The 22,002-nt window shown below is 42.3% G+C and overlaps 3 protein-coding genes across 3 annotated transcripts; all 3 read left to right on the top strand.

Annotated features, from left to right (window-relative positions):
• Positions 1-4,284: 4,284 nt before the first annotated feature.
• LOC145392777 (uncharacterized) lies at positions 4,285-6,380 on the top strand (the record flags this gene model as incomplete). Its single annotated transcript, XM_080267069.1, has 3 exons — positions 4,285-4,569; positions 4,912-5,170; positions 6,367-6,380. Coding segments are annotated over 3 exons (558 nt in total), but the record flags the coding sequence as incomplete, so codon positions are not given.
• Positions 6,381-9,014: 2,634 nt separating this feature from the next.
• LOC145392776 (uncharacterized) lies at positions 9,015-11,093 on the top strand. The gene is made up of 3 exons (XM_080267068.1): positions 9,015-9,026; positions 9,842-10,013; positions 10,726-11,093. Exons 1-3 carry the CDS (start codon positions 9,015-9,017, stop codon positions 11,091-11,093), a joined length of 552 nt encoding a protein of 183 aa, XP_080123194.1.
• An 8,669-nt stretch (positions 11,094-19,762) lies between these two features.
• LOC145392775 (uncharacterized) lies at positions 19,763-22,002 on the top strand. Its single transcript, XM_080267067.1, has 3 exons — positions 19,763-19,826; positions 21,219-21,430; positions 21,685-22,002. The coding sequence occupies exons 1-3, from the start codon at positions 19,763-19,765 to the stop codon at positions 22,000-22,002; spliced, it is 594 nt and encodes a 197-aa protein (XP_080123193.1).

Here is a 22,002-nt window from a genome sequence, read left to right as displayed (position 1 = left end):
AGCAATATTCGGTACCACCGTAGCAAAAAAATGAATGAATGAATAAATAAATAAATGAATAAATAAACAAATAAATACAAAGAAAGATGAAATAAATAAAACATAAATAAAGCAAAATAAAAAGGCCAGAATCGTCTATTGACTTTCACTGACCTCCTGATCATCTGTCTTTATACTCACCCTCCTTCTCACCCTCCTTTGTTATTTCTCTTGCCCTAGGGTTACTGGACCGTTCACTACCTTATGGCTTTGTCTGCTGGAGTGGGGGAGATCGAGTTTTGCCTTCGAGTGTACATGATAAATCTATGAATCTGGTTAAAGCTTTTCTGAAGATTTTGACAGATGAGATTTTCGCAGTTTAACCGAATCATTTGGGGCTTGGTTGAACAATATACCCAAATGCAAACAGTAAATAATATACCCATTAATATGATATACACATGAATAAAAATACTCAAAATGCACACGAAAGAGATTAATAACTGTGCAGGTCTGGAAAAAGATCAGTTGCTTATTTCTGGTTATATTAAATTCTCATGGAAAAGAATGATAAAATTGATGTGTAAAATCTGTATATCTATAGCCAGACGCCTTAATCACGGAAGGGGTAGCCACAAACAAAGAGCCTTCATTTCAACCTGTCCTTCCCCATTAGGGTGCCTTCTCACCAACCCTCACGACTACCAAATTGATATACCTCTCCACGTTATCTCTCCATCTCATCCAGGTCTCCCTCCTCCCCTCCCTCCCTCCCTCCATCTCATCCTCAGTCTCCCTCTTCCTCTCCCTCCATCCACCTCACATCCCTACACTGATGTATATACTTCTTGTAACCCCTGCAGCACGATGACGCCAATTTACATACATTTTTTTTTTTTTTTTTTTGGCACCGGCAGATATAAGAACAAACGTCGATCATATTACAATCTCTCTCTCTCTCTCTCTCTCTCTCTCTCTCTCTCTCTCTCTCTCTCTCTCTCTCACACACACACACACACACACACACACACAAAGGAGAGTATCATGTAACAACTGCCATCGCCACACTCTGCTGCAAACGTATCGACGAATTTATGATCGCGACAGTACGTTTCTCGAGATGTGCGGTACCGTGAGCTGTGACGTCATCCCCTTCAAACCTACTGCGTATTTGGTACTCCTAGTTTGTCGAGTTTACTTAGTTTACGAAGCATGTTTAGAACTGGAGGGGTTTGGTATACGTTTCACTGGCCTTTCACTACCAGACCTTAAAAAAATAAATAAATAAATAAATAAAAACTGTAGGTAGCAAGAACAGGTTAAATTTATTCCCAGTCGCGGTACAGAAGAAAGTTTGGGAAGCCTATCGACGGCACGGGTCTCTGAGGCATCCAGTTTCTTCTCAGTCCAAAAGTTCTCCTAGAATAAGACCACAATATTCGACGTTAAATTCGATTCGACCACAGTATTCGATGTTCAAATGGCCCGTAATTGTACCGATGGATTAGCAAGGACATTTAATGAGGAAACAAACTTTATCCAAGAGGCTGATCAGGCCAAGAATTTCTCTCTCTCTCTCTCTCTCTCTCTCTCTCTCTCTCTCCTGTGTATTCATAGCCTCGACCTTCCATCCTTAGTCCCTTCAGTGCGATGACGTCTTTTTCCGATTTACTTTTGCTACTTATCGACGATTTTAAGAAACCTGTCGAATTGGAGGGGTTAGATCTAGGCACCATTAACCTCTAAATATCTGCAGATCTCCCAGAGCTGAATAAAATCGTCTGGAGGTAGCAAGAATAAGGTACATAGGCCATCAGAGTGAAATGGTTAGCCCGCGGAGCCAGATTTCACTTTCTCGTTTTTTTTGCTTTAGACGTTTTCTTTATTTTAGGAGAGACTGTAAAAATTTGGAGTGTTTGAAATAGCCTTTTATTATCCCTTTCACCACTTGATATATTTTCTGAGTATAAGTCTGATGTTGGATGAATTAAAACAAGTGACTTCGTAGATCATGTTACCTGCGTCGCGTCAAGAAATAGCCAGAGTGGGCGGGAGGAAGGGAGTGTAAAGAAAATGGGAGTGGTGAACAGAGATATGGGTTTGCGTGTGTGTGTGTGTGTGTATGTGTGTGCAGGAGGGGGAGGGGGAATAAGCCTGGGAAACAAAGACATCTGTGGAATGAGGTGGAAGAGTGGCTGGGGAGGGGGAGGAGTCATGAGAGTATACCCTGTGAAAATTGGTGCTGCAGGATTTATGTGCGGCAGTGAAGGTTTATCTCAAAGTTGTCTCCAAGAACAACAAGATAAGCTCGCGTTGTTCCCATTTACCTGCCTTTACGATGAAGGGAAGAATATCAAGTCCAACTGTTACAAATATTCTAATGAATGGAGGACACCTGTAATCTGGTGTATGGAAGACTTTCTTTTATTTAATTTGTTTTTACCTCTCTTCGCCATCGGTAAAATAAAATAAGCCTATAAAAGGTTCAGGGCCGGACTCTTCCACTGGGGGAGAGTCGCTGTTGTGGTTTCTGACTCTTCTGAACGTGAACCCGGTAGACTGCGGACTGAAAGCGCTCTCCTCCTGCAGTCCACCATCCTTCTTCCCGGGGATAGGGAGAGTGAATAACATAATTAATCCTTCCTCATTCTGGCCAAGTTCGAATCAGAAAGAGGTGTCTGTAGTGAGAGCAATGCATGCTTAAATTGTAGTCTTGCAGTGTTATGTATGTATGTATTTATGTATGTATGTATGTCAGGGTTTATCTATGTAAGCAGTACTGAGCAACAGGATGCCTATAAAATAAGAAGGGCATCCTACATTACCCATTTTATCCACCGAGGCCTGTACTTCAAAACCAGCCTCAGTCACACCAAAGAACGTTTTCCATTTCGTGAAACGCGAATAAGTTCCCTCAGCATGTTAACGAATTCATCATCAATGCAGTGACAAGTAACAAGTGCACATGCTTTTGTTAATGCAATAATATTTACGATCTGCATAACGTAACATGGTGCACATCTCACGTAACTATATCTAGAGCAATATCTCGAGGAATTTCTCTTCTACTGGTGAGATACTTTGCCGGGTCATGGTGATACTTTGATTATCTAGAACCAGGTTACAGACTGAGGGGTTCTCTGCATATATAAAGCCCTGTGGGAGATCAGGCAGCAGTCACTTCACTCCCAGGGGCTCACAAGACATGCAATCGTCTGTAAGTCTTAGAATCACGCAGACCTTCTTAGAAAACAATGTGAATACATCGTCTTACAAATGCCGATACCTTCATAATTCTTTGATTAATTTAGTCCAATTGTGGTTCATGAAGAAAGTTTGAGAATTACAATATTTAATGAATGAATTTAACTATACTTGCTAAAGATTTTTTACTGAGATTACTAACAGCGTGGGTAAATACAAAGAACAACTATATATATACATCATATTTAAGCGAAGTCTATAGAAAAGTAGTCGTGCTCACTGCTAATACTTTTCTTGTACAAAATCGTACTGGCTACAAATGCCTCTCCACGTGAGATCAGTGGTTGTAATTACACAGGATCTTAACTAGTTTCTACAGTAAACAAATCTTCATAGTAGTTAAATACAGTTATGAATAATTTTCTTTTGTCGGTATCTTCGGGGAACTTTTTACTCTAGTTTAGCTGTGAAATGTGTAGTATAGAGCGAAGTAAAACGTATGAAGAAGGGAGCGGACATTCTGGCAGCGGGCGGGTGGGGATGGGCAGGAAGAGGCAAGACTTACAGACCCGCATTGATTCACGCGAGAACAGGTTTCATTCATTTTTCATTCCCTTAAATAGTGACGCTAACTGGATAATGTGAAGCTCATAACTGCATCACTAATTCCATACCAAGCACAGTGACAGCATTTACCACACTGCACTGAAAGACAACTGAAGGAAACACAAAATAACTGCGGTTTTAACTCGTGCCAGCCCGTCCTTGCTCCTGCTCGTTCACTCCCACCGACTGCCTCTTTGCCCTAGAGGAGTATGAAGTAATACTGAATGCCGTATACTGTGTGAGTGTCGAGAAACGGTAACACTGGATGCCGTGTTCTTAAAACGTAAATCACGAGGGAAAAGGCTTGCGCTCAAATTTGCACGATCAGTAATGGAATGCCTATGCTTCTTACATTTGATTATACAGCATCTAAACTACAGTACGGAAAAGCAGGCTTGTTCTACCCTTCTCAAGTTCTTCTGAAATTACCGAAAAAAAGAGGTCTTTGTTTCCCTCTTTGCTGATAAGTCTGCAGAATACAACCATTGACTCTTCCATCAGGTGTTGGTGCTGAGCTTGCTGGTGGCCTCTGGTGTGGCCCTCCCTGGCGGCGGTGGAGGAGGAGCGGTCATAGTCGGTGGAGACGGCGGTGGAGGATATGGTGGAGGCGGCGGGGGTGGTGGTGGTGGTGGTGGCGGTGGCGGCTATGGTGGAGGAGGAGGAGGAGCTCTCATCATCAGTGGAGGCGGCGGTGGAGGATATGGTGGAGGCGGCGGAAGCGGCGGAGGCGGCGGTGGGGGTGGAGGCTATGGCGGGGGAGCAGGAGGAGGAGCTGTGATCGTGAGTGGAGGTGGCGGTGGTGGTTATGGTGGAGGCGGCGGTGGTGGAAGCGGCGGTGGAGGTGGTGGCTACGGGTACAATGTAAGTACTGTTCATGCGTATAATAAACTTTTTTTTTTTTTTTCATTTTCTGAATAAGCAGTCCCTAGCTGTTTCTTTTAGTATATCAGTATCATCACCATCATTATCACCATCATAATGGTGGGGTGAGGCTGGGTATAGAAAGCCACGGAAAGGAAAGAATGCGGTAGTGGGAGAACTAACAAACAGCGCGTTCAGTGCAATGGGCCACATGTGCATTCAGTCTTGGTTAATCTGTTCCTGGATTCTTCCCGTCCACAGGTGCCCACCCCGTACAACTTCGACTACGGTGTTGCTGCCGGCCACACCAGCTTCGGACAGGACGAGACCGGCGACGGCAACGGCGGCACCAAGGGCAGCTACTGGGTGAACCTGCCTGACGGTCGCACGCAGAAGGTGACGTACTGGGCGGACGGCAGCGGCTACCACGCCACTGTGTCCTACTCAGGCACCGCACAGCACCCTGGCGTCAGTGTAAGCCACGGTGGCGGCGGATATGGCGGCGGCGGTGGTGGTGGTGGTGGGGGTGGTGGTGGCGGCGGCGGATATGGTGGCGGTGGCGGCGGTGGTGTCAGCTTCGGCGGCGGTGGCGGCTACGGTGGTGGTGGCGGCGGCGGTGGCGGTGGCAGTGGAGGTGGCGGCGGCTACCACTGATGATGTACATAGTTTTAATTGCCATGTAACGACAGTACACAAACTGATCGATTATTGTCTTAATTATCTTCGAAAGACATCAATGACTTCTTCGTGGAGGCTTCAGCTAGGCCTGCACTTAATCTAACCTTTCAGCTCCCTTGTTTCTCTCATAGGTGTATTGAAAATTTTATCTTTCCTAAATCTGTATTTCCTTATAAACATGACTAAATACAACCTTCAGACGCAAAAGAACGTGAGCTTATTTCTCCACCCGTATATGGGAAGTGCTTTTTGTCTTTGTTTTGCCGTTAAACCGTTTTCTCCGTTAAACCGAATGAAGCACAAGAAGCAGAGGTATACAATAAAGCATATGTCAGGCTTGCAGTAATGAAGAACTGTCCTTACCAACTGCCTGCTGACTACATAATGGTCTTTCGGCAATTTTCTTCTAATTTGGGATCAGAAGACAGAGAAAATAAGGGTAATCGTCGACCAATTGATTTTGTACTGTATATTTTTACCATCTGTTCTTGTACGCTCTGTGCCTTTACCATCTGCTCTTGTTCTCTCGTGGATGTTGAGTTATATACTGTCCATCAGTTAGGATTACTAGAGCCTGAAAGTAATTCTATTCTCTTTTCATTACAAGTTGCTGAGCACAGTAATTCTGGAAATACTTCGAATGTGTTCTGAACAAGGAAATGAGAGAGCAGACAAACATGAAGAGAGGAAAAACGGAAGGTAACTGCTCTGCTTTCAAGCAAAGACCTGGTGACATGAACGAAAGTGAATCTAGTTTTAACACAATAACTCCCGGTACATATTTTCGTTGTTTGCCACCGTGAAGGGGAGAGCAGCATCATTGTAAGACGCAGAAATGGTCCAAAAGGATATCAGTTCTTCAAAAAAACAAAATAGACAAACCAAAACACATAATAACGAACAATGGAAGGCTGATATCTACTTCATGTCCTCAGCATCTGTACAGTATGCGAAATGCACCGTACTCTACATACTGGAAAAAAAAAGGAAGACCAATGGCAGTTTGAAAATTTAGGTCCTATTTATTGTATTCTCCAGCCAGGGAATCTTAACCATTATTACCCATTAACCCTTCCTCCCACTTTTATAACATGTTGGATATTGGTAGGTACTTAAGTGTTATCAGTGTGGGAACGAGGCAAATGTGTATCTTATTTGCTATTTGCGTTTGTGCAATATACGCATGCAACCAGGTAGTATATTGTGCAAGGTAGCAAAGTATACACCCAGAGATAACACATGGGGGAACTCAAAACTGAATATATTACACTAGTTCTTATTTCTTACACCGACCATCTCAACACACACACACACACACACACACACACACAATGGGTTTAGGTATAATACACAAGCCAGCTGTTGTGTTTTCAAAGGGGAATTAAGGTATGCAACTTCTGTTAACTTTATATTTTGTAAGCTGTATATAGTCAGCTGTTTCATAATGCTGTGATAAAATAAAATGTATGACAGGTATACAGTATATGGAAAATGAATGGTGCCATCGAGTGCTGTGTGTGTGTGTGTGTGTGTGTGTGTGTGTGTGTGTGTGTGCTTAGGTGTATGTGGTTGGAATTTTTTGCATACCAGCTTCCGCATCAACATATTCTACTGACCCCTCTTGTCCATGAGTCCAGAATATCTCTTTACTGCCTGCACTTCTGGGTCGTCTGTAGTCCATCGTCTTTTTGATATGGGAAATGGTCATCACTTGGATCACCTGTGTCTTCTGAAGTTCCTCCGCGACAGGATGAATCTTAGAACTCTTTAGTCCCAGAATTAAACAAAAGAAACATAGGGAAAGAGAATTGGAGTAGCACAGAGAAGTCAAACCTGCGAGAGTTTAAAAAAAAAAATAAAAAGATTCTATTCCTATCAAAGAATTCAACGGCAGCCGAATGGACCAAAAAAAAAAAAAAAAAAAAAAAAATCGACTAACATTTTGGACGAGAATCTAGAACTGTGCAATTTTTTTTCCACCTAACACCAGGTAATTATAATCAATTGAAGAAAATGGACCGCAATTAACAGGTAAAATTATTCTTTCCGATGGTACGATACTTCACTGTGCAAGATGTCAGTATGTAAGGTGTCTGCTAAGATGAACAGAATTACATACTAGTATCCCAGGTAAAATTAACACATCATCGTACTGACATAATTTGAGGATTATGAAACACTATAAGTTCAAAAAGATTGCGCCTTAACGTATTGCAGTGAAAGCGCAAAGCACAGACGTATTCTTAGTAATCCAAATTCTTTACTACACTGCTTGGAAGGTTTGACAAAATAAGAGTAAGGTTTATAAGGCAAAAGTTATATATAAAAAAAAAAAAGAATGAAAAAGACAGCAGGTATGGTCAGTACTGATTCTGCTATTCACTCTTATGAATACAAAGTGGGTAGAAAAGTTTTAAGTTTTCTGACTGAGATTAATAACAATAAAACAGGCAAAAACTTAAGGAGCTGTAGAGTGTATTTAGGAAATAAACAAAAATACAACAGATCCGAAATGCACAGTACATAACATAGGACATTTGGTATGAAGATGACAGCATACAATACACCTATCTTGCCTAAAACTGATGCACAAGTTTTCTGTAGGCTGGATGGGCTGAAATGGAAGATATGTGTTAAGCTCCATAAAAAAGTAAAAAACACTCATGCTATTCAACACTCTCAGGCATTTAGAACTCTCTGCTTAAGTACATCGTCTGGTTTTAGTCGGATTGGGATATTTTGCTTGAGTTATTTCGACCAAAAGAGTTAATAGCGGCAGCGTATTAATCTCTCTTAAGCTCCAGTAACTCACTCTCAGCTCAATAAAACCATCTGACATTAGCTGGATCAAGCACTAGAATTGCTCCGACAATGAGAGGGTGAATCAGAGATGATCATGTCGTTCACGCCAATCCACATGCAGGAACGCTGGTTAGAGGAAGCACGACTATAATTTTTCTCCTTAACTTTGTGGAGAATTTTCGTCCTTTTGCAGCTTATTTTTCGTAGCTCAGTGGCAGCATAAGGCAATGCTTTGGCTCTACATCCTTGCCACAGCACTTCTTCGTGACTAGCAGGATATTCTAGGGCTGATCTTTCATTACAACTTAGTGGCAAAATTAAGCAACACTACATTTCTACATCGTTTCTACAACACTTCTTTGTGACTTGCAAAATATTCTAGTGCTGATCCCTTGTCATGGTTCAATGGCAAACTTAAGCAATACTACATCTCTACATCTTTTCCACAGCACCTCTTTGTGACTAGCAGAATATTCTAGTTTTGAGCTTTTGCTATAGCTCAATGGCAAAATTAAGCAATACTACATCTTCACATCCTTTACATAGCACTTTTTTTTCTTTTTTTTTTTTAACCAGCACCATAATCTAGCGTTAACCTCCTGCTACTACTCAGGATTCAAGACGGACAGATGGCAACAATGCTATGCCAAGTTATGACCAAAAGACCACATCACCGCCAACCTGTGATTTACGATTATGCACATATTTACCGTATATCATCGCAGTGACGGCCGTGCATGTCACAATCAGCGTTATATTTCTCCCCAGTGACCAAGTTTGCCAGGTCACCGCGGAACCTTGCCACACTAAGGGCTCGTCTGTCGGTATAAAATTCTCGCTGGTCACTTCTCTTCGTCAGTCCGCCCTCAGGAGCCCACACAGACATGCACATCTCTGTAAGTCTACTGAATTTTTAAGCTTTTCATTTCAAGGAGACACTTCTTTTTTTATACATTATTCTTGCTGTTTCAGATGATTTTAATAAGCTTTCTACCTCAAACGATTTTATCCTGCTTTCTATTTCCAGGCAATTTTCTTACACAGACAAGCACTCCCTGTAAGTTATGTGATATTTTAAAGTCTTTCATTTCAAGCACTTAATTTTTGTGCAATTTTTATCACTGGACGATTTAATTCAACTTTTTTTCAGCTTGCTCCCTCCAGACGATTTTCCCCTCACCCATTAGGAGTTCACACAAGCACGCACTCCTCTTTTAGTTAACACGGCATTTAAAGTTTGTCTCCCTACGTTTTTATTTTATTCTTGTTCTAGCTTGGTGGCTTCAGACAATTTCACTCACTTCTCAGGAGCTTACACAAACATGCACTCCTCTGTAAACTACACTAGCATCATATTCTAGTGTTAATCTGCTGTTACAAGTCAACAACTCTTTCTTTTTTTTTCTTTTTTTTTTCAAGATGAAGTGATGGGAATTTTAGGTCATGTTTAGGTGAAAAGGGCGCAGATACTAAAGCCTAGAGCATTAGTAAACCCATGGCTCCCTTAATAGATAACAAAGCCTGGAGGATTAGCTGGAGCATTAGTACTCCTATGGCTTTCATTATCTCACATCTAACAGACTAAAAAAACCCTCTGACCTCATATCAACCCTCTCATAATCGGGACTACTCTAGCGTTCCATTCCAGTGATCGCCAAACGGTTGTATTTAGCTGAGAGTAAGTCACAGTCAGAGGGTGTTAAATTCTCAGCTCCTCCCCCAGGTGTTGGTGCTGAGCTTACTGGTGGCCGCTGGTGTGGCCTTACCTGGTGGCCACGGCGGCGGCGGTGGAGGAGGAGGAGCCATCATTGTCAGTGGAGGTGGCGGTGGAGGACATGGTGGAGGTGGCGGAGGCGGGGGAGGTGGTGGTGGTGGAGGCTATGGCGGCGGCGGCGGCGGTGGTGGCGGCGGCTACGGGTACAATGTAAGTGTTCTTCATGGTTACATTAAGGACATATGTTCACCTCCTGCGTCTGCTTCACACTTAGGGCATGTCCGGCACTTTTCCCTTTACGTTGCATTTCGAAGAGAATTATTTATGGACAGAAAAACATACCAAGCCTCCTTCATCTAAGAAATACTGGTCAGTAGAGGAAAGTAAGAAGCTGAAAAGAGACATTTCGAACTGCTAGGGTTAAAAAATAAATAAATGAATTAATAAAACGTCACTATACAAGAAAGCAAAGGTTAACCCAAGGAACATATTCTGGTTGGCATAGGAGTCTTTCTTGCATCTCTGTCTGACCGATTTATTTTTGTGTGTCACGTTGATATGAGTGAGGGTGGTGCGAACTGGGGAGAGGGCAGACAGATGGCAGAGGACAGTGACATGGAGGTGATTTGCCTGTGGTCGCCTCTTCTGGGTTGAAAGCATCTGCTTAGTATAGATACATAGACAGATATTAATGCTCTTATTTGATATTTTTGTTTTGTTTTGATTGTTTAAAATATCTGCATAGAGTGCATAAATAACGCACAGGTGAATAATAATATGCCACATGCAAAAAAAAAAAAAAAAAAAGGAAAGAAAGAAAGAAAAGGAAAAAAGAAAATGGTACAGAAGACATACTAACCCGATCCTGGATTCTTCTCGTCCACAGGTCCCCACCCCGTACAACTTCGACTACGGTGTTGCTGCCGGCTACACCAGCTTCGGACAGGACGAGACCGGCGACGGCAACGGCGGCACCAAGGGTAGCTACTGGGTGAACCTGCCTGACGGTCGCACGCAGAAGGTGACGTACTGGGCGGACGGCAGCGGCTACCACGCCACTGTGTCCTACTCAGGCACCGCACAGCACCCTGGCGTCAGTGTAAGCCACGGTGGTGGTGGCTACGGTGGCGGCGGTGGCGGCGGCGGCAGCGGCGGTGGTGGATACGGTGGTGGTGGTGGCGGTGGTGATGGTGGTGGCGGAGGCGGTGGTTACGGTGGCGGTGGTGGTGGAGGTGGCGGCTACCATTAAACTCGGGGATCTAGTGATATCTTTCCAGTTCTTGCGATATCCAGGCAGTTTTATGAATCTGGTGATGTCTTCTCTTATTGCTGTCTCCAGGCAATTTTATAAAGCCCCTGAATCCGGCCACCTGATTTCTGTTGTTCGCCCCAATTTTTATTTCTTCTCTTCCTTGGTGAATTCCTATTGTCTACTGCAAAACGTGATTGAATTTCTTTCATTTCTTTCATTATGGATATTATATGGATATTATATTCCTCACCCTGCCCTAGGGTGGAAAAGGAGGTCCGGATGATGATGATGATGATTATGATTCATGATCTGCAGTCCCAGGTAATGGATCTTACGCCATTTCCTGAAGTACTGCTGAGCCATTCATCTCAGGTGATGTCGATATTACCTGTAGGTGAAGATTTATAAATGCAAATAGAATTGAACTGATACCATAGTCAGTGATTTTATATGCTGTCCTTACATGTGTAACCATAAAGCTTTACAATAAACTTTAGTATTAGGACATTTGGCTTTTTGATTTGTTGTACAATCAATTTTATACTTTAATTACTGTGTCAGAATTATTTCATCAACAAAGAAAACTATTAATGAACAGGTCTTCTGTTTGACATCTTGAAAGAGTAGTTCAACATACTACAGGTGAAAAAAATCAATACAAAAACATCGTTCGTACAACTTTTATTGTGACACTGATTGACAGTGTAAGTCCAATTAACCATCCAGGAGTCTGGCTACAAGAAGAGTTTCAGCGCTAATAGTCTTTCGTCCCGTAAGAGTTAAGACGGAAGGTTGAGCTGCAGTCCTTGTTTGATATATTACTCCAGGAACAGTGACTCGTATTTGAAAAAAAAAAAAATCGGTTTCATGCTTTCAAATTCCCAGAGGTTTTATATATATCTACATATATATCGCTATCTATCTATCTATATTTGTGTGTGTGTGTGTGTGTGTGTGTGTGTGTGTGTGTGTGTATGAACTTTACACAGCTTTCTTTCATTGTCATTTCTGGTACAAATAACACATATGAGGTGATAGTACTGTTATAGCAACGTAATCTCTTGAAGTCTACAGACTGCAGTCAAATGTAAGTTACACTCAGAAGAAAGTTTCAACACTCACGCAATGTAGTATTCCCGCGTACTTCAGCAGCAGCAAGATTGGTCAGCGACCTCCTCTTCTGGAGAAAAGAATTCGATCTGACACTTGCATTTTCTTTGTGATGGAGAATGACTGACACACACACACACACACACACACACACACACACACACACACACACACACACACACACACACACACACACACACACACACACACACACACACACACACACACACACACACACACACACACACACACACACACACACACTTACATACATACACAAAAATAAAACTATCACCGCCACAACTACGTCATAACCGACATACACGCCAACACCTCCCCAAAGAAGAAAAAAGAAAAAAGGAAAAAGTGGATGAGTATGCATTCGTGGCTATGAGTGGTGTGTTGCCATAATTCAGGCGGCTGTTGAGACACACCCCATCCACGTTAGCAATCTGGCAGTCATGTTGTCGTATCTCAGACCCGCCATGGCTGGGAAACTCAGGGTGGGGGAGGGAGGGCGATCTGGGGTAAGGGGGGGAGGGTGATTTGGGGTGAGAGTGGGAGAGGGGAAGGTGATTTGGGGAGGGGGAAGGGGAGGGTGATTTGGGGTAAGGGAGAAGGGTGATTTTCTAGTGTGCATACGATTTTATGTTGCCTTCTTGTCACTGCTCTCCTCTCCCCAGCCTCCACTCTCATCTCACTCATCAGTTGGAAGTTGTCTCTGTTTCTTCCTCTTCTTCTTCTCCCTACAGCAATTACTACTACTACTACTATTACTACTGCTGCTGCTGCTGCTGCTGCTACTACTACTATTCTCCAGACAAGTGTATTCAGCTTGAGAGATTATTCGTTATGAAGGAGTTAAAATCATACAGTAGCCTTCATTAGCCCTTTCAATGCTAGAGGTCTGTGCTAAAGTTCAATAAAATCATCCTCTAACATCAACAATATATTATAAAACTAAGTAATCGGATTTAACGTTTCAGTGTCTCGGTACAGCTTCATTTGAACGTGAACCCGGTGGACTGCAGATTAAAACAGACTTCCTCCTCCTGCAGTCCACCATCTTCCTTTCGGGGGGGATAGGGAAGGAGGTTGAGGGGTGTTTGTATAGCCGGGCAGCTCCACCACCCAGTCCTGTCGGTGCCACCACTTGAAGGCGTCCCCCTCACCAACACCACCCTTGCGACTATGCATTACGTTCTCTTTCGTCTCCCGGGAAAATTAATCTGTGCCTTTCTGTGCCTCGCCTTCCGTTCCGCCTTCTTTCTCTGGAACGGGAGAGGCTTTTCAAACTAAAGGGGTTAGAGATCAAGCCTTCCTCAACCCCTTCACTCGGACGATTTGCTCCTCAGCTGAATAAAATCGTCTCGTAGCAACAGGTATAAAGAAAAACTGGCCCCTTGTTTTGAGGAAGTCATTTAATTTTTTCTCGTTGTGTTATTTATCTTTTTATTTTTATTTTTTTTAAGCCTTAGGGAGATTTTCTGAGCTGGGGAGATTAGGTGTAGCCCTCCTTCCCTCCCCCTTCCTCTTTTTTTCACTCCTCTCTCATCCTCATTCTCTATCTCTCTTTCTCCCTCCCATCCTCTCTCTCTCTCTCTCTCTCTCTCTCTCTCTCTCTCTCTCCCTCCTCTCTCATCCTCTTTTTCCTCCCTCTCTCTCTCCCATCCTCCTCCTCTCTCCCTCCTTCCCTTTCATTCTCATTCTTCTCCCTCCTTCCCTCCCATCTTCCTTCTCTCCCTCCTTCCCTCCCACCTCCTCAGTCGTCCTTCTTACGTTTTCTCATATAATCTCATTTTAACAATTTAGGATTCATTTATGGCTTTCGTGTTGCAAATAAAAATAATCATAGAAAATAAATCTCTCCTCGTACTACATTGAACAACATTGCGTACCCCATTTAGACAACAACAACAACAACAATAACAACAACACAACAACCAGAAAAGAAAGTCCAATAAAAGTCTACGGTATTTTCACGCCATGATCGGTGGTGGAAAGTTCATTGAAAGTCTAGGGGATTTACACGCCCTGGATCACTGTTGGAAGCTTATTAACATCTCCACTCCTCTCCGCGTTCTATTTGATTCTTGCGATCTCTAGACGATTTTATTCAATTTAGGAAAAGATTTGCGTAAAGGAAATGATTAATGAGGATTATATTTAACCCTTCCAGTTTAAAGTCTCTCCTGAGCTGGAAATCAAATCGTCTGAAGGCAGCAAGAATAAATTGGGAAAAATGTAGACTGAGTGAAATAAGTCTACGGAATTTTCACGCCTTGGATCGGTGTTGGCAAGCTCATTAAAGTCTACGGATTTTACACACCCGAAATCGAGTTCTCCAGGCCAGCACACTCCACTGCCCGTCGCTTTTTGTGGGTGTATTATCAAGCTCTTCACCCACGCTATGTTCCTCCCGTGGCTTGGATGATGACAGGAGGTACTCAGAGGTAGGATCGCAGTCTGAGACCGGTAATTTCGTAACACCTCTTCCTTGGTGACTTATTCTATACATTACAGCTCAGTCTCTCCACGTACGTTATTGATGTAAACTATTCCGATCTTGAAATAGTATAAACAGCATACAGTGGGATGGTTAGAGGTGAATTATGCCAAATAAATCGCTTAGGAAGAGGTGTTACGAATCCTCCTATACTGCTTGGAAGGGGTATTGACTGACTGAGCTTATTCTGCCTGGTTGTGCTGTCTGTATGTATGCATATAGTATGTATGTATGTATGTATGTATGTTAGTCAATCAATCAATCAATTAATCAATCAATCAATCAAGGCTAAACAGAGCGCACAAACAGAAGCACATAAAGTACAATACACCAACAGAACCTCCCACTGCATAGCCACCCTGAAGAACCCCAAATAAACGGCTTCGTAGACAAAGGTATAAAAGTCTGGGGTACTTTCACGCCATGATCGGTGGTGAAAAGCCCCTGGGACTAAGTTATTGCATTATTATTATTATTATTATTATTATTATTATTATCATTTTTTTTATGATGATGATAATGATGATGATGATGATAACTATTATTATTATTATTATTATTATTATTATTATCATCATATCATATTATTATTATCATTATCACCTTTATTATCATTATTACTTTTATCATCATCATTATTATTTGGCCTCAATAATAAACTGCCACTCCAAATATACACTGTTTAATTATAACAAACTTTGCCCCAAAATGGCGGTATATTGATTTTCACTTTCATATCATTGTTTCATATTGCGGTCACTTCTTTCCAGACATCGCATCAGTCGAAATAAATTGAAAAACTGTGTGAATGTATTTGGGAAAGGAATTATTTGTGGAATGGTGTGTGTGTGTGTGTGTGTGTGTGTGTGTGTGTGTGTGTGTGTGTGAGAGAGAGAGAGAGAGAGAGAGAGAGAGAGAGGGGTAACCTTATATTTAGATGTCCTTATGAATAGAGAGAGAAGGTTAAAACAAGCGCGCGCGCACACACACACACACACACACACACACACACACACACACACACACACACAAATAATAAGACAAAAACAGAGGGTAGACACAGCAATGAAATGAAATACAGAATATGAAAATTACTGAAATAAAAACATAAATAATAAAAATAAAAGATAAGAGTGCCAAGAGTGTCAACGAAAAAAAAAAATGAGACAAGAACAAAACCAAAATAATGATAATAATAATAATAATAATAATAATAATAATAATAGAAAAACAGTACGAGAAGCGTGCCAAATGCAAGCAATGAAAAGTATTCGGTAAAAAATAATCCACTTCGAATGTCCACTCTCGCTGCTTGACTGAATGCACCAGAGAGATTCCACTTACGTAACGGCACCATTGTTATCGCGAGCAGGAAGATTATGTACCCCCGCGGCCAGTGAGGTGAGAGTGAGGTGAGAGTGAGGTGACAGTGAGGTGAGAGTGAGGGGACAGTGAGGTGGTAGGGAGGTGACAGTGAGGTGGACATGACACAGCACATCGCGACTTTATTGTCTGCTCACCTCTCGCATCCATCCCCCCATCCCCTCCCGGCCCACACCCCTCCTCTCCTTCCCCTACCTTTCTTCCCACACCCTGTCCCTCCCTCCACACCCTGCCTCCACACTCATCCCTTCCTCCACATACACTTCCTTCCCTCCACACCCCATCCCTCCCTACAAACACTCTTACCCTCAACACATTCCCTCTTTCTACATCTTTCCCTTCCTCACACACTCTTTAATCCGTCCCCATACCCCCTCCCTTCCCCCGCACACCCCATCCTCCCACCCGACTCCCCCCCCCCACACACACACATGGTCATCCCAGCACTTCCGCCTCACCAGCAAGTGGGTCAGCGCACCTTATGTCAGACTGGACTTTCATTTTCGTGCCAGTGATGCCTTGTCCTCTGCTGGCTGCTTCATCAGTATATTCCTGATTCAAGTCCAACGACCATAGGGCAGAACTGCGATGATCAAGTTTCGGAGGTCCAGTATGTGTTTGACCTTGACTGATTAATACAGTTTGAAAAAAAGTCAAACATGACAAGTTCGAAGTAAATTTCCAACACACTATATATACTGTATATATATATATATATATATATATATATATATATATATGCATATATCTCTCTCTCTCTCTCTCTCTCTCTCTCTATATATATATATATATATATATATATATAAACATACATACATATGTATATAAATATATACAGTATATCTATATCTATCTATCTATCTATCTATATATATATATATGTCTTAATCTGTCTATCGATCTACTATCAACTGTATCTGTTTACCTTTTATCTGCTATCTACTATCTATCTACCGTATCTATCTGTCTATCAATTAATCAATCAGTAAATCCTCTATCTATTCGAGTACATATTTATATAAAGCTTAGTGGGTGAGCAATGCTTGTGAGTGACAGGTTTGCGCTTTGACAATGACACCTCTTTAAGTGTTGTTGTGTAACACTGTGAAGGGAATGACACACTTCGGAATTTTCAGAAAAAAAAAGTCAATGTCACTGGGACTGGTTGCAATAATTGCAGGCCGTTGACGTGTTGAGGTGACGCTGACCATGGCATGACTGACTGTCTCTTCTTAATTGCCTCGCACAGTTGCAGCCTATTTTCGAAAAGTAGACAATTGCAAAGCAGACGAAAAATAGTCTTTGTATATCAGAGGGAAATTGTGATAACATGGCGCTCGCTCGCTCGTCAAGCGCTCACAAAACGCACTCTACTGGTATATGGCATCCTCATTAACCCATTTAAAACAGGATTTATTTATTTTATCATATTTTGAGTTTTCTTTACGATTTTTATTTATATCAGGATAGATATTTCGAAATGGAGGGGTTAGATGCAACCACAATAAACCCTTTCAACACAAGACACCTTTCCTTAATGTAAAAAAATGTCTCAGAGCTGAACAAACTTAATGTAAAAAATGGCCATCACTTTACAATGATTACATTAGTTCAAACATCTCGGTCTACAAATAATCGGGTATTTTGAAACAGCTATTTTTTTTTTTTTAGATGAGCAATGGAACGAAGGAAATGCAAAAAAAAAAAAAAATGTGGTGTCAGAAGTGTCAGTCGATATATAATTTTATTGATCGACCCTTGACCACTTCACAGTGAGGATCTAATTTTTGTTATTTTCTCCCTGTCTCGAAGCGATTTTCTACATGCGATTTTATTCAGCTTAGGGGAGAGCTCTAGTAGTGAAGGTGTTGGTGGAGGCTGTAAATAACCCCTCCAGGTAGAAATGCTGTGTCCTTAGCTGAATAAAATCGTCTGGAGGAGGCAAGAAGTTATAGTCAACAATCTTGGGCTCAAAATCGCTGCCAGGGAGGGTGGGGGACCGGAGAGGGGAAAGTCACTAAGACCATCTCCGGTCCCCCAGTCCGTAATTTTAACTCTCTCTCTCTCTCTCTCTCTCTCTGGCTATGGCAAGTTTGAACAAAAAAAGTAGTCTGGTTGAAGGCCATTAAGACATGATTTTTTTTTCGGATTTAGTCAATATAGCAACAGCAGCAGCAGTAGTAGTAGTATAAGGATTTGAATTTCATTAAATCAGGCTTTACTGATCTACCAGAAGACCCGCCGACATGTCATAAAAATTCCCCCGCTAATACCAATACACCAGTCCTGTATGAGACAGCCCTAGCATGTATTCAATATGGACGGTGGGTGTTAGCGCCGTAGTGGTGACATGTAGAGGTGTATGGTATGTAGGAGGACTGCTGGGCCTTGATAGCAGGCTGTGAAGCCTATGTTCAGAGTCGGACACAAAAAAAAAAAAAAAAAAAAAATTAGTAGTAGTTGTAGTAGTAGTAGTAGTAGTAGTAGTAGCAGTAGTAGTAGTAGTACAGTGGTAGTAGTAGTAGAAGTAATAATAATAATATTAATAATAATAATAATAATAATAATAATAATAATAATGATAATAGTCAACAAAAGTACCAACAAAAACAAAACAATCTTAGAACACCGCAAAAAAACAGGCATTCTACTGTTTGTCCTTTCACCACGATGACGTATTTTTCAATCTTACTTAGCCTTCCACTACACGACTTTATTTAGCACATGTCCCTGGTAATTATCTGGGTCGTACTCCATAGACTAACAAGGCGGAACTGGGGCTCTTATACTGTATGTGGCTAGAAGTATTTAGTGTGTCTTAATTCCATTCCCCAGTTGGTCCATACTTCTCATATCCTTCTCCTCTTCTTCGTCTTCTTCTTCTTCCTCCTCCTCCTCCTCCTCTTCTTCTTCTTCTTCTCCTTCTCCTTTTGTTATTCTTCCTCCTCCTCCTTCTCCTCTTTCTTCTCATCATCATCTTTATCCTCATCATCCTCATCACCGTTATCATCATACAAACTTCCTTTTCCTACCATCGCAAGGTCGGATCCAGTACTTTTGGGAAATAAAGGGGGAGGGTTATATCAAACAGTATGTAATCTATTTAATGATCAAATTTAATAAGTGTTCCTTTGTTTTCATTGCCTTTAATCGTAAGGGTACAATGCTAAAGGCAAGTGGAATATAAAGCATTTATTCCTCATAAATAAATCATTAAATTGTAACCAGAACTACTGATAACATAATAAAAAAATAAGCAATCATTGTTCCGGCAAAAATGGCTGAGGGGGAGGGGAAAGGCGCATCCTCCCTGCACACGCCCCATCTCCAAGCCTGTGCTTAAACCAGATCCACCAAATAACATTTATTCGCTAAGACGACCTTTCATGATTGCAGACTGATATTGTGGTGGTAGGAAATTCAGAAGAATGAATATAATAACATAAAATATTAAAACATGCTCCTACATACTATTAGGTTTATAATATTCCCCGTTGCTTGAAAGATTCCCTGACTACGGCAATTTTCCCTTCGTAACTAGAATTTATTTTGTGTGGGAAGCAAGGAAGACACGGGAAAAGACTATAATCCATATTCTCCTTGCCCTTCTTGCAAACGTTAATCTGATTTGCGAGAGAAAACTGGTTGTGTTAGTGAATCTGTGGCCATGAGTGCAGAGGCCACCGCAGGCAATGTGATGCATCGTCAGGAGGCGTTCGTAGGTCATGGCTGTGAGTCCAGAGTCATGGCCGGGTGCGGATATCACGTGAGGGCAATTATATATGCATTATCAGACTAAAGCAGCTATCTTACGTATTTCAGTTGTTTATTTAAAGTGTTCTGTTCACTCACCGTCTGAGAACTGAACGTAAGCTTGGTTGTGGGGGCGTGGCGTGTGATGGCTGGCTAAACATAATGCTTTACAATAGACTTAGTTTCCTTCGCTGAGACAATCCAGCAAGTCACGGTAATTAATGACGAAAGACAGTAAACAGAATCCTTTCGCAGCTATAAAACTTGGGTGGGAAGAGGCAGTAGTCAGTCCATTCTCAGGAGCTCACACAAGCAGTCACTCCACCCCCAGGAGCTGCTGAAAATATGTACTCGTCTGTGAGTCAGCCTCCAACAAAGTGTTTTTCACTTTAACTAAGTTACTATTGAGCGATTTAATTCAAGTTGGGAAGAACCTCTATCAGTGAAGGTGGTACAGAAGAAATGTCTAATTCCTCTGTTTCAGAATGTCTCCCTTTAAGCTGAACAAAAGGCGGCTGGGGATGGCAGGAATAAAATAAATAATGCGTCACTAGATGCAAAAGGCTAAGGCAAAGCATTTCCAAAAGCGATTACTATCATTCAGTCCAGTTCTAATAAGAAGTTTCGTCACCTAATCTCTCTTGAGTCATAACCAAAGACTTGTTTCGGCACGCCCCTCCAGTGTTCTCTTGGTTCATATTTAAGCTCACATCCACCCTGTAATCGGAAGTACACTGGGCATGCAGCTGAGATATCCCGTCTTTTTACTTCTGTCTGTTCGCAATGAGAGATGATATGGGGACGTGCATTGTTAATCTGTAGTCGTGGAGGGCAGGGGGGGAGGGATTTGGGTGCTTCCTTTGTCAATCACAGTTGTAACTCACGGTACTAACAAGGAAGTCTACATAAGTTCAAATAACCTGGTTCTAGAAATAGTACAATGTGCCCCAACACGAATTTGAACAATTAAACGCCAAGGAGAAAATATACTTCCAGAAAAATTGCCTTGACATGCCATCAATATGAAATCCATATGCATCAGTATTGTGAGAGTTGCCGTCGTTGGCTTAACATTTATATCGCCAAAGCTAAAACAGGGCCCAGTGTCTGACAATATCTGAAGCAATTGATGATGACTGAAAACATATATTGCTTCTGTATACTTGCTAAATACATTCTGCAATGCGGGATACAAACAGATCACATCTTATAAGTTACTATTTTCGTTGCTGGGCCCTTTGGCTTTAATTTTAATCTACTTTTCAGCTCCTTTAATGGTTAAGTTGTAATTTTCGATGTTGTCTTCGTAAGGGACCATAAATCACGAAACTGCCCATAGGGAATTATAATTTACACCACAACTTCTGAAGGGATGGACTTACTGTATACGCCGTTGTTGGAGTTATTGGTAATTTCTTTTTCCATTCTCCATCAGGTGTTGTTGCTGTGCTTGCTGGTGGGGGCTGGTGTGGCCGTGCCTGGTGGACACGGTGGCGGCGGCTATGGTGGAGGACACGGTGGCGGCGGCTATGGTGGTGGAGGACATGGAGGAGGACATGGTGGAGGATATGGTGGATACAGCGTGAGTAATTTTATTTATTCTTTCTGTCTGTCTGTCTGTCTGTCTGTCTGTCTGTCTCTCTCTCTGCAGTTAAATAATTATGTTAAACTCGCCATGTCACTTACAGACGATACATTTGTCAAAAGGATGTAGAGCCATAGTATTGTCTTATTGTGCCACTGGGTTACGGTAAATAAGCTACAGCAGGACGCAGATCTCCCTGAACACCTGTCCATCACCAACTAATCACCCCCTGTCCCTCCTCACACCCTCAGGCCCCCACCCCCTACTCCTACAACTACGGCGTCTCGGCCAAATACACCAACTTCGGCCACAGCGAGTCTGGCGACGGGTACGGCAGCGCTCAGGGCGGGTACTGGGTGAACCTTCCCGACGGTCGGACACAGCGGGTGTCGTACTGGGCCACTAAAGCCGGATTCTTCCCGGTTGTGTCATACTCCGGTGTCGCCCGGTACCCGGCTGGCAAGGGAGGCTATGGTGGCGGCCATGGTGGAGGCTATGGCGGTGGCCATGGTGGAGGCTATGGTGGTGGCGGCCATGGTGGAGGTGGAGGTTACGGACACCATGGTTAA

The sequence above is a fragment of the Coenobita brevimanus genome, chromosome 23 (assembly GCF_032717465.1).
Source record: "Coenobita brevimanus isolate Jiangsu-jjx chromosome 23, ASM3271746v2, whole genome shotgun sequence".
NCBI classification, from domain to species: domain Eukaryota; kingdom Metazoa; phylum Arthropoda; class Malacostraca; order Decapoda; family Coenobitidae; genus Coenobita; species Coenobita brevimanus.
This window is presented reverse-complemented; position numbering and strand designations above follow the sequence as displayed.

Excerpts from the sequence above, each read along its gene's own strand:
- LOC145392776 (XM_080267068.1), top strand. Across the intron at positions 10,014-10,725 it reads TGGTGGTGGTGGAGGCTATG|CACAGGTCCCCACCCCGTAC; the intron begins GCGGCGGCGGCG and ends ATTCTTCTCGTC.
- LOC145392775 (XM_080267067.1), top strand. The coding sequence starts at position 19,763 with ATGAGTGCAGAGGCCACCGCAGGCAATGTGATGCATCGTCAGGAGGCG. Across the intron at positions 19,827-21,218 it reads GGCGTTCGTAGGTCATGGCT|GGATGGACTTACTGTATACG; the intron begins GTGAGTCCAGAG and ends CAACTTCTGAAG. Across the intron at positions 21,431-21,684 it reads GAGGATATGGTGGATACAGC|GCCCCCACCCCCTACTCCTA; the intron begins GTGAGTAATTTT and ends TCACACCCTCAG.